We start from the raw sequence: 13051 nt of genomic DNA, 5'->3' as shown, positions 1-13051 counted from the left end.
ACTTTCTTAGAGAAGAGACATCATTTGGGTTTAACAATGTATCACATATAAGCCACTGATCACTGAGGTTCGACTAGGGTTCGACTATGTGAAGATTCAAGATTTCCAACTCAAAAGCTACTACCAATAATAAAAACCTGCACATTTAATTAAAATGTTTTCTGTGATCTAATACCTCTCTCCAAACACCTCGGGGAGGCTACTCTCTCCTCGACAATAGAAATGTCATCAAAACGCCTACACACTCATCTTATATTCACCAGAAATTGACCAAGCACATTCACACATTGAGGCAGTTGGGCGTAGAGGGACAAGGAGTAGTTCACCCCCAAAATGTCCTTTTTTCCTATTGATTAGTCACGCCATGGATTTTTGTGTATTCGTCACATTCCTAAGACAAAAACATTGATTATCGTAAATGTACCCCCATTGATTCTGGATGGGGACCCAAATGCATTTGGGTCAGAATCAATGGGTGTAAATTTAGGGTCAAGGGTCAAGTAAATTTACCCCCATTGATTCTCACCCAAATGCCTTTGGGTCCCCATCCAGGGCCTTGTATTTGGGTCCCCATCCAGGCCCATGCATTTGGGTCCCCACTCCCCATTCAGAATCAATGGGGGTAAATTCACTATAATAATCTTTTGTCTTAGGTATGCGACATATACATTTTTTTAACTCAAGTCTCCATGGCATGACTAATCAAAAGAAAAAAAGTCATTCTGGGGGTGAAAACTCCTTTAACACAAGGGAGCTGGAAGCATCAAGTCCATTGCACTTCAGGTCATACAGAGTCCCAAACATTCGTTCACACATAGAGCCCCTAAGGTTAATATCTAGATTACTTCCAGGTTGCAGTATGTCTGTGAATGCTTTTTTTGAGCGGTGCAAACCGCTCCTATAAGTGGCTGTGCGTGTGTCCGTAGCCTTTTTCCTCAGCGTTTTGCCATAGTAAAATGTGTGTGCGTAGCATCATGTTTGTCTAGTGATGTCATATGTCGTATGTCTGTAGCCTTTTTCCTCAGCCTTTTGCCATAGCAAAATGTGTGTGTGTAGCATAGCCTGTACATCCTAGACTCAAATCCTAGTCTGAAGACGTTATGTAAGCACGACCACCGCTCACTTCACATTGGGTGTGATTTTTTTTACTTACTACTAGCTGCTGTCTAGTAGAAATGTAAGCTCATTTTGCCACCGTAATTTCATCTCGAGTCAGATACATGATGTCTGAGGAAACATCAAAGGAATTAAAAATATATTCACAATTTACAAGGCGTTGAAAGCGGCTCACCTTGAAAGAAATCTGAATCAAGCTGCAGTCCATCTCGTCGACTTCACACTTCCTCAGGGCTCCGTCAAACTCCACGTTCAGGGTCTGTCCAACCCGGTATTGGGCCAACGCAGGGTTCGGCCAGACCTTCAAGTAATCCTGGATAAATGTCCTGTGTGTTTCATCGGTAAGCTCCTCGGTCACGTCCTTCACTGTCACACACAAAGACAAATCCGTTTATTGAAAACGTCATTAAATAATATAAAAAATATAAGAAATACTAGTATATCAGTAATGAATAATATTAGTTAACGGCTAGAGAAACAGGTTACCGTTTCACTTCTGTCGGGTCTTTTTCTTTTACAATATACTATTCCTGTTTACTTTGAAAAATGGCTGGAAGGAGCATGTCATCGCTGTCAAGTGGAAACCTGCTATTTCCGCTAGTCGTCATACAGTATGCCTAAGTATAGCATTGCTGTTGGGCAGAAACCTCTTATCTCCATACTTAACACTTATGTTGCAATGATTTTTTCTCTTCAATGTCTCGCGTTGCCATGGTTACCATAGACTTCCATGTAATTGTGCAATTGTGTAAAAAGTACACGCCCATGCCTAGATGATGCACCACGTGTGAAGATGCTGTTCACAGCTTTCAAACAAAAAAATCCGCTTGGAAATCCGTTCAGGCATTCATGATTTATGGGCCATTATGTAAACAAACATGGCTGCCATGTTTGAAAGAATGGGTTGGTATGGGGGTTAAACATGCAATTTCGCGATCGCGATCATGCCTAATACATTTCTGGAGGTCCAAAAAAAAAATTGGAAAAAAAAAAAAAATGTTTTTTTTTTTTTTTTTTTTTTTTCAAAAACGGCCCAAACTCGGGAAACTCGGGGTTGGCACAGCGTTGGTATCAATACAAACTCGGGAAACTCGGGGTTGGCACCAGATGTGTTAACCTTTTTCGTAAAAGAATGCCCCACATCATCATACTAAAGCGTCACACGAAAGTATAGAAAGTGGCACCAAATCCCGAGCTTGCCGATCTGCTACTTTTGCCATTTTTTATTTGAAACCTTGAAGAGTAACAGTTTTGGATGTATGAGGTTTCCACCCGACAGAGTTGACATGCTTGCAACCTAGCCTGGTTGCTCATACTAATTCCTCACTGCGTGTTGGATATTACCACCACTACCAACAGGGGGTGGTGTGCAGTCTGGTTTATTAACCAGGCTACTTGCAACCAGCCTTACCTGGTCAATCATTTTACAAAAGTACAGTCAAATGCTCTGACACTAACTTCCTTTGAAAAAGAGTATTAATAACGTGTCCATCTTACACGGTCGGCACACCAGGTGAAGAAGAGGCAGACCAACATAGGAGGGATTGGAATTGTCAAAGAAGACCAGGAACCTGAAAGATGGAAAAATGTCTTATGGCAAAACCTCTAACTGGATCTGAGCTAAAAACATCAAACTCCCATCCATTAAAATACATTGTTGCGGCAGGCCATCTCAGAGAGGTGCACCCTCAAAGTAATTAGTTATTACAGTAGAATAAGAGATAGCTGGATAAATTCACCTGACCAGATACTCTTAATGTAGCAGACACATCTAAATCTACCATAACAGTATCATGCATCACCCTGATATGCACAATTACACACATTGAGGTTATAGTTTTGCAGGTTTATATATAATATATTGTTTTTTTTTATATTTATTTACTTTAAATTTCAGTTTTCAAGTGGGTTTGCTAGTTTAGTTTATATTTTGTGATTTATGTTCTCTTTTTATAGAATGAAATAAGACAGAAGAAAACTAACAATAATACACACACACACACACACACACAAACCTCATTCGGTTCTTTCTATTGGGCATCTCCACCAGGATACCAGCATAGAACCAGGACTGATCGGTCTCTTGATACGCGGCCACAACACGAGCACCGACATACAGCCGCTCCAGGGTGGGTGAGTAGTGAAACGCTATGTGATGTCCAGACAACAGGGTCTTCTCTGTTCCTAAATCTACCTTGTACTTCTGCACGTCATCTGTGAAGGAGGAGATGAACATGGGTTTAGTCACCCTAAAGAAAGCATTGTGCCGCAACGCGTAGGTGCTTTTTTTATATTTCTTGCCATGCATTAACCCCAAAATAAAGGCTTTTTAACTGTCCCTCAAGAGTGCCTTGGTCTAACTTTTTTTGCATCAATTTTGTCACCTGGCTACCAAAGAGCACCTTGTGTGCGAGATTTTTTACTCTTACTTACGCGAAACAGATGCACTCCTTACCCTCTGTTTATGAACATGGGTTTGTTTGAAAACCAAAAATAATAATGGCAATTGGTGCATTCAGTATGTCTAGCTTAAAAGTGAGCGTATTCCACAGGTCTCAAAATAATACTTTTACCACATTCTGCCAGTGCCAGACTGCCAACATATAGTCCTGGTACTAACGGCTGGGAATGCGAAGTTAGTGCATGTTATTACCCTTGATGGAAGTTCTGTTGCACAACAAAAGGTTATAATAAAAGTAAAGTGTAATGCGAGTTGCAATGGGTGAAATAGGTCAGCGGTTCTTAACCTTTTCAGGCCGCGACCGCAAAAATAATCATATTTTAACTGGGGACCACCGCTTTGTCATTTTGGAGGTATTAAAAAGTCCTTAAATGGTCACTTTAGAAATGTGCAGATACCCTCTATACACTTAAAAATGTATGCTGGTTTGTTTACTGTTGAGAGAAAACAATGTTTCACATTAAGTTAATCATCTGGGGCCCCCCCAAAATAATTTGGGGGGTCCCGACACACAGGTTGCGAACAACTGAAAATAGGTGGAAAAAAAATAACATAGCAGCCAGGGCACGCTTTACTAAATGGCAGAATCAAATTGTTTGCATTTGTCTATGTCATACGTGGGCAACAGGCGGCCCGGGGGCCACATGCGGCCCCCACCTTCGCTTAATGCGGCCCGCAGGTTAATACCTGAATACTTTGATTTCAGCTGTTACAATTCCAAACATGACCTGCTTTAATTCCATCAGTCTATATTAGTAGCTTAATGACTAGTATAGTAGTTCATACATTTAACATTTAAGGATTCCAATTAAAAAATAACAAAAAATAATTCAGGATTCCAATTCAAAAGAAGCAAAAATAGCCAAACCTACGAGCTCAAAACGCATTTTGAAAAAAAAAAGTATTATCACACCTTCTGTTATGATTTCCGTTATTGTTCCCCCTTCCCAGCAGCTGGTCTTCCTCAAGGCTAAGACCTTCATGCCAACCTTTACCTCCTCGGCTGGGAGGTCGGGGGGTTTTGTGGGTACAGGGTTTGTGGCTTGTGAGATGGAGGAAACCACAAGCGCAATTGAATCTCCTGTAAGAGAGTGACCACACACATGACTGGATTAAAAACAGGTATCATCAATTAAACCATTTAGGCCTAGAATTATTTAATGCTTTAACTATAGCCCGGTACGCAAATAGCGCCATCTTGGATTTCGCCCAATGCATTCTGGGCATGCGATTATTTGGGTTCATGCGCTTCCTCTAGGGGGCGCATCTCAGACGCTATGGGGTTTGAGAGTCTTGGAGGATGACGGACGCGGATGATGACTAATTTAGTCACTTAACTGTTCTCAGACGGTATTTATTAGACTGTGATGTTGTGTCAAATTTATTAAAGAAGGATTTAGTTGCCCGTTGCCGTGCATCATGTCTTTTAAATCTGCAACCTAAAGCTACACCAAATCAATATGCTACAGAAATAGAGGACCAGAGGAGGTCCAAACTTTAGCTTGTGCGATGCGGTCGCCTACCAATTAATATATGATTTGGGCTTTTACATCTCATTCAACCTTAATATGCGTTGCAAACATGTTGTTTTGTTAATTTTATGCCATGATAGTGCAAGCAACTTTCTTAATCCATTGCTGCGATCAGACAGTAAACTGTGCTTGCTCGTATCCACGTGATTCCACGACCCATAGAAGTTTGGATCCCTGTTTTATTATCGTCAACTGGGTCAGGCTTGGTTCAGATCACGCCCGGTTCTGTTTGTCATAACAACAGTAAAGCTAAACACCTGACTCCGAGCGAACCAAGAAGTCCACAGCGCTGATAAACTGGAGAAAAGCAGCAGCAAGCTGCCAGGAACTAAACCAGTGACACTCACAGTGGCCGAATGACAGTTAAACAGGAAGGAACAGTTAAACGAATAAATTAGTCAAAACCGCGTCCGTCATCCTCCAAGACTCTCAAACCCAACAGTCTCCGAGATGTGCCTAGAGTTGGATGCACATGGATGCAAATAATCCCATAGGCATAGACCTTTGCGCATACCCAGAATGCATTGCGCGATATCCAAGATGGCACTATTTTTCTAATTGGGTTATTGAAAATAGCAGATATACAAGCTCACAGCACGCTGCAAGCTTGTAGATCTTCTATTTTTGAAAAATCTTTTTAAAAGCGATCCTTTGTTAACTCAAATATTTGCTTCTGGGGGGTCCCTGGAACAACATATTTTGAGATGGGGGTCAGCGGCCAAATACATATCGTTTTGGGGGGTCCTTGACATGACAATGATTTAGAAGAAGGATTTAGAAGACATGTATAGAATCAGGTCTAAGATATTCAAAGACTTGCACAAATGTTGCTGTGCTGTGAGCTTGTACATCTGCTACTTTTTAATAGTTAAAGCATAACATAATGGTTAAAGTGGGTCAAATCTAACATGACAGAGATTTGCATTCAGGCCAAAATCGCTTAATTATGCAGCTGATGTGTCCCCATTTTTGACCTTTTAAATATTTGAATGTGGTTTATTCAGAAAACATGCATGTGATATTTTATCATGAACATTAGTGAGGACCAATTATATGAAGACAGGTTGAAAAGTGGTGAACTACTCCTTTAATTTCACCACAAAAGAGCTGCAACGTTTTTACCTTAAAAGCTCTTCCTCAGAGTGAGGGTCTTTGTCTATTTTGAGAAACTGCAAATCAAATCAGACCAATTTGCTCTTTCGGCAGCTGCGAGCATTTCCATGACTCCAGTGATACGTCATGAGTTTTAGCATTGTCGTTGCAAGCGTTGCATTAATTTGGCCTAGAATTATTGAACGCTTTAGCAATTGAAAAATTGCAGATATACAAGCTCACAGAGCGGCACCGAGTGCCGCGCTGCGAGCTTGTAGATCTGCTATTTTTGAAAAAGTCGTGAAAATGTGTGCAAATCTTTGAATATATGTATTTTCAAAGTGAACATTTGTAACTCAAATTTTACTTCTGGGGGGTCCCTGGAACTAAATGTTTTGAGATGGGGGTCCGTCGCCAAATACATATCATTTTGGGGGTCCTTCACATGAAAAGGATTGAGAACCACTGACATAGTAGTCTCTCAAGAACAGAATAACTGAGCTCCATTTAAGTGAAAAGGACCTTTTCTTTGACGATGGCTAGCCAGATTGCTGACATAGAAACATAGGTTTTTCAAAAAATCTTAGAAGGATTCAAAAGACACTTATAGAATCGGGTCTAGATTCTAATTTTCACAATTTTTCAATAATAGAGTAGTTGCAAGCGTTGCATTAATTTGGCCTAGAATTATTGAACGCTTTAGCAATTGAAAAATAGCAGATATACAAGCTCACAGAGTGGCACCGAGTGCCGCGCTGCAAGCTTGTAGATCTGCTATTTTTTGAAAAAGTCGTGAAAATGTGTGCAAATCTTTGAATATATGTATTTTCAAAGTGAACATTTGTAACTCAAATTTTACTTCTGGGGGGTCCCTGGAACTAAATGTTTTGAGATGGGGGTCCGTCGCCAAATACATATCATTTTGGGGGTCCTTCACATGAAAAGGATTGAGAACCACTGACATAGTAGTCTCTCAAGAACAGACTAACTGAGCTCCATTTAAGTGAAAAGGACCTTTTCTTTGACGATGGCTAGCCAGATTGCTGACATAGAAACATAGGTTTTTCAAAAAATCTTAGAAGGATTCAAAAGATACTTATAGAATCGGGTCTAGATTCTAATTTTCACAATTTTTCAATAATAGAAGATCTACAAGCTCGCAGCGCGTATATCTGCTATTTTTCAATAGTTAAAGCATAAAATAATGATACACAATAATGTGTATTGTGTACCCGTTCTGAATGGGTTAAAACCCAGAAATGTACCTCCATTCGGCTTTGGAGTTATCCTTGTTGTCGTGGCGTTCGTCTGCTGGAAAGTTACTTGGCCTGCAGGAGTGACGGTGGTCTTCTGATGTGTTGTGCTCGGGACTTTGGTGAATATTGGTGCCATCACTTGTGGCGTCATCGTGTTGCCTTTCTTAAGCTTTTCTCTCTTCCTTTTTGACCTTTCTGAGCCACTGTACGACCATTCGTTGCCGCTGCTGTTGCTGCTTCTGCTGCTTCTGCTGTCGCCGCTGTCGTTGTCGTCCTCCTTTGGTTTGTACGAGTCCTCAGAATCACAGTCACTCTGCTCATCGTCCTCTTCCTCCTCCTCCTTTTCCCTTTTGTCCTTTTTGTTTTGTTTCAGGCGCGCCGCCCGCGGAGGGAGAGGACGGCGAATCATTTCCGGGTCTAGTTTGGAGAGGAGCACGACTGCCGGCTTCAGTTTAACCTGAAGAGAACTAGAAGTGTGTGAATCCTCAACACTGCTTGTCTGTGGTCTGTGTTGTGACCTGGCAGCAGGACTCCTAGGGGCCACAGGGCTGACAGAGCTCGCAGTGGATAAACAAGGCATATCATCTGGGAAGGAGAAAAGTGTGAAAATTAGGGCTGGGCAATATAATCTACATGGCAATACATGGCGATAGTTTATTTGCCAACGCTGTATCGATACTTAAGGCTGTAGTATCGCGATACAAAATAGAATAGGTTCCCATGCTAAGGAACCAATGGTAGAAGTCCGGTCCTGATACTCCGCTGCCTCTAGATGTCGCTGTACTATAGTAGCTACTTCCCCTTCCCACGGTTCAGTGAGTGAGGTCTCTTGAGAAAATGGCTGAGAACCACGAAAACAACATTAGAGCAGCGCCTTCAGCTTTTTAAAACTGATATAGGCAATCGCAATAGTATCGCAATTAGTGTTGTCAAAAATATTGGTATATCGATAAATATCGATACTGAAAAAACCCATTCGGTACAATACGGCTTTTCCGTAGTATCGGTAGTATCGATACTACGTTTTACAGTTCGGTACGGCCATGAAAGCTGGAGCGTTCCCGAGCAGTGGCGGCTTATTTCCTCTCTTTTATTTAACTCTCGACAACAACAGATCCGCTCGCTCAAATAAATGACTCCATCTCATTACTGTTCATTTGAACAAAAACAACGTGTCGATGCGAGCTGAACGGGGCTATAGTGTTCCGTCTATCTCTCTCGCTCTCTCTCTCCCCGTCCCTACCTCGTCCCTCCACACACACTCTGACTCTCTCTCTCTCTCTCTCACACACACACACACACACACACACACACACACACAACGAACAGCAGCTAGTGGTGGCTGCGGAGTTTAGTCGAAAACAGCTAATACAAACTCACATCATGCTAAAGAATGGCCAGATTAATGCACACGCTTTACGTGCTGACAGGGCACCATGCTATTCCTGCAAAAGTGCTGAAATCTATAGCAAAGGCTGCTGAAGAAGCGCTAAAAATGTCCGCAAAGCGTCTATTTTAGCGTCTATTTTCCGTGTCATCAACAGTGCTTTTCTGATGTTTCCTCCCTGTTGGTAGCCAGCCACACATATCCACAATATTGCACTACATAAATCATGTAATCATGAGCAGCATAGTGTCCACTGCAGCCTGCTTGTTTAGCGTCTTGTGCTAAGTTAAACACATCTCAGAGTCTGATCACCCTATGTTGCCAGGTTTTGTTTTTGAGAGAGAAACAAGCAACCAGCGGGGTTGATCGCTGAGTCTGATCACCCTATGTTGCCAGGTTTTGTTTTTGAGAGAGAAACAAGCAACCAGGGGGGTTGCTTGTTGATACTGATGACAGAAAGGATTGCCAAGCCAATTTCACCAGCATATTAATAACAATAATAATGATGATAATAATAATAGTTAAATAATAATAATAATACATATTATAACAATAATATATTAATTCATGAATCTATATATTTTTTTAATAATTTTTGGGGACGGATTACATTCATTTGGGGACGGTTAAATTTGAAGTTTGGGACGGTCCTGGGACGTTGGTGAAAAAAGTTAGTCTGGAGCCCTGGCCTTTTACAGTGTGACAATCTGAGGCTTTTGAATATGCACACTACCTCAATATTTACTTTACAATTGCAATGCATGCCATGCACTCACTGCTACTGTGAAAGAAAAATATTAGGCCTACTGTGAAAGAAAGTGTAGTTATTTCTTCCAGACAGTTGATAGTTCATTTTTTTATTTGTGTATTTTTCTTTAAATAAAAATATTTTTTTTGCACTAAATTCTCCGTGGTTGCGTGGTATCGAAAATGGTATCGAGTATCGAAATTTTTCAAAATATCGTATCGAAGTTGAAAATCCAGTATCGTGACAACACTAATCGCAATAGTATCGTATCGCAAAGATTCGCAATATATCGTGATACTATTGCATCGTGACCCAAGTATCGTGATACATATTGCATCACGATATTCTTGCCCATATCCACCCCTAGTGAAAATATTAATAAGCCACGCTATTTTACTGAAATCATTACGTCATCACTTGGACTATAATTAATAAAATAGGTTGTGAGTCTTTGTTAACTCGAATTATTTTTATTTTAAGGGAGCTATTCTTAAACCCCACATTGGTCATTTGTTCCTCATCTTTTTCATACACTGACATTTGTACCAACCTAGCTTCTCTATAATCCTGTGCTGCTAGAGAAAGATCCAGAAATGAGTCTACTAAATCAAGTGAAACCGTGCTAGCCATAAACATCCAAAATACAAGAGATGTCTCTTACATAAACAATACATATGAAGCTATACATTTATGTTTTCAGTGACACAACATCCTTACTGTTGTCTGCAGCATCAGCATCGTCACCATCTACTGTATCAGCATCACCATCTACTGTATCAGCATCACCATCGTATCCATTCGCGCCAGCTCCTTCGTCAGAGTTGGTGCCGACTTGGATTTCTTCCTCTGAGTCCGAGTCTTTGTACTCCATATTCAGCATAGCGTACAGTTCCTTCATGCTTGCTTCACATTCTTCCACAGACCTGCCAGCCAGGCACAATCAGCGTCAGAGCATAGGTTGTATCCAATTATTGCACGGCTTGTTTGAATGCTTAATTCTGATTGGTCAATCGCTGAAATCAGCGGTCTGATATTTCTGGATAACAGACCGCTCCGCTCTGTAACAGACCGATGCCTAATCAAAGGGTCAGAACACCTGCTGCGCTGAGGCTGGACAGCGAGAATCTTGTGCCGTATCCAACATGACAGCCATGTAAACAAACACACAGTGACATTTACAACTAAACGTTGCTCTCAAGAATGTTTTTGAAAATTTTTGAAGCGAGAAATAGACAAAGCAGTAACCAAATATGGATTCTATTTGATTAACACTTCCTTGTTGCTTGTTTGCGTCGAAGCGACGTTGTACTAGTCTGCGGACGGCCAGTGCAACACTTTCACTACTGTAAGCAAGGAAATATTTTTGTACTTGGGTCAATGCATTACCGGTAATTTATTTACTAAGTAACCGTGCAATAAGCAGGATAAAATCTCGCTCAGAGGTCGACAGGTTGATATGCCACCGACGTGTAGCGGCAGTGGCATATCAACCTGAAGGGCTCCTATCACTCGATAACGACCGCTGAGCGAGATGTTATCCCTTAAGGCCCATTCCCACTGGGCCAGATAAACAGATACAAATATATCTTTCTCCATTCAAGTGGATGGCAAGATACTGATAAAAAAAGATATCTGTGACTGATATTTTTTATGAGTATCTTACCATCCACTTGGATGGAGAAAGACATTTTTTATCTGTTTATCTGGCCCAGTGGGAATGGGCCTTTACTTATATAACTTTTTGTCAGTATATTGTTGCAGAAACTTCATATGGGTGCCCTCACACCAAAATACCTATGAGAGTGGAATCCGCGTTCCGCCAATGCATTTCAATGAGAGTGAAACGGTTTCATCATGCCAGCAGAGGATTTCTGCAAAAAACGCTCCCTTATCATTGAAATGCATTGGCGGAATGCGGATTCCACTCTCATAGGTATTTTGGTGTGAGGGCACCCTTACTCCATATTTCAACTTTTAGTTTAGTTTTTCGTGTGCGTGCATGGTGTGTGCGTGTCAAGGCACTCACTTGCAGAGATCGTGGAAGGCCGTCAGTCGCCGATCTCTCCTGTCCGTCAGGGCCTGGAAGCGGCTGTTCTCCACTGTTCCTGCTGGCTTCGACAGCTCCCTCCGTTTCTTCTTCACCATCTCTTGGATGTATTTCTGCAGCTCCTCTCGAGTCATCACCAACCTATCCTCACCACCGCCACCGTCCATCATGACTGGAACCAGGCTGGCCTGGCAGCTCCTAATCCACGTTGGTTCCAGATGTTGCGGATGCTGCCCAGTGAAATAATCCCAATCTGTGGCACTGGATGTGTTTAAAACGGGATTTCTTCTTTTTAAAAACACACACACACACACACACACACACACACACACACACACACACACACACACACACACACACAGTTAAACACCTCTATAATTTGCAGTTGTAATTACTGTTTTGTCATGCAAAGAGTAGGTCTATCTAAAAATGACATCCTCTTTACCTATTATGTGCACAGCATTATCTAGCATCTATCGAAGACAAATAGGCAACAAAATAGGCACCACAGACCTAATCTCTCAAGAACTAGTCTCTCGATGACAGACTTCTACTCTCAAGTGAAAAGGATCGACCGTTTCTTTTGATGATGGCTAGCCAGATTGCTCAAGGACAGACTCTCTGACCACCGCCCCTTTTTCTATCTCTTTACAAAGGAAAAGGAACTTTCCCCACCATGCACACGTTTCAACAATAGGCAGGAAACACTCAAAGGATTTGCGAAATACATCATTGCTTCTCCGGGGACCCCCAGGGGTCCTTGAGGGAGTTCCAGGGGGTCCCCAGCTAAATGATAGTTTGGAACCAAATGGACCCTTATGGGTCTCAAAAAAGTCTCAAAATTAACATTGATTTTACTATATAAATTGGGTCTCAGAGACCATTGACTGGGGCTCCGTAGCCTGGTCAGTGGTGCATTTCAAACTGGGGGTCCTTAAAATTAAAATGATTGAGAATCACTGCTAGAGCCGTCAAAATCTTCTCTCGTAGGTGTCCGTCCGTGCGACGTATCTTTTCAAATGGGGGTCCGCGGGCTAATACGTGTCAATTGTACATGAAAAAGTTTGAGAAACAGTGCAATACGTGCATCTCCCATCGACTTTATCTCCCATCGACTTCATGTTTACACAGAAACATCTTCCTTTCTCAAAGAAACAGCTTGCAACAGATCGACCGCCCCCACGTTGACTACTTACCTTGTTTATCGAACAACTTAAAATAACGAGTCGGTCCGGTGGGTTAAAAATGAACTTTTAAGGAGAAAACATTGTTGTTTTTGTAGAGTTGTTTCTTAGCCACTGACGCATGCTAATAAATAGACGGAAGTGGACATGGCGAAGCGCGAGGTCTTATTTTCCGTTTCCGCCATGGTGGGCGCCAGCAATACAACACTGCCTCTAGCGGCGAGATGT

The 13051-nt window shown here is 41.7% G+C and overlaps 1 protein-coding gene across 2 annotated transcripts in view; it reads right to left on the bottom strand.

Annotated features, from left to right (window-relative positions):
* Positions 1-11814, bottom strand: part of setdb1a (SET domain bifurcated histone lysine methyltransferase 1a) — a 29632-nt gene extending 17818 nt beyond the window's left edge. For both annotated transcript variants that reach the window (XR_013962450.1, XM_080735752.1), the window contains exons 1-7: positions 11619-11814; positions 10310-10515; positions 7467-8042; positions 4491-4658; positions 3132-3330; positions 2614-2687; positions 1292-1482 (exon numbers count right to left, since the gene is read on the bottom strand). Coding sequence is in view for 1 of the 2 variants with exons in the window: in XM_080735752.1 (XP_080591878.1) it covers positions 1292-1482; positions 2614-2687; positions 3132-3330; positions 4491-4658; positions 7467-8042; positions 10310-10515; positions 11619-11809 (1605 nt within the window). In the remaining variant the exon portion in view is untranslated. The remainder of the gene's footprint in view (positions 1-1291; positions 1483-2613; positions 2688-3131; positions 3331-4490; positions 4659-7466; positions 8043-10309; positions 10516-11618) is intronic.
* Between the last annotated feature and the right edge of the window lie 1237 nt (positions 11815-13051).

This window comes from Nannobrachium achirus (genome assembly GCF_963921795.1).
Source record: "Nannobrachium achirus genome assembly, chromosome: 10".
In the NCBI taxonomy this organism is placed as follows: Eukaryota; Metazoa; Chordata; class Actinopteri; order Myctophiformes; family Myctophidae; genus Nannobrachium; species Nannobrachium achirus.
This window is presented reverse-complemented; position numbering and strand designations above follow the sequence as displayed.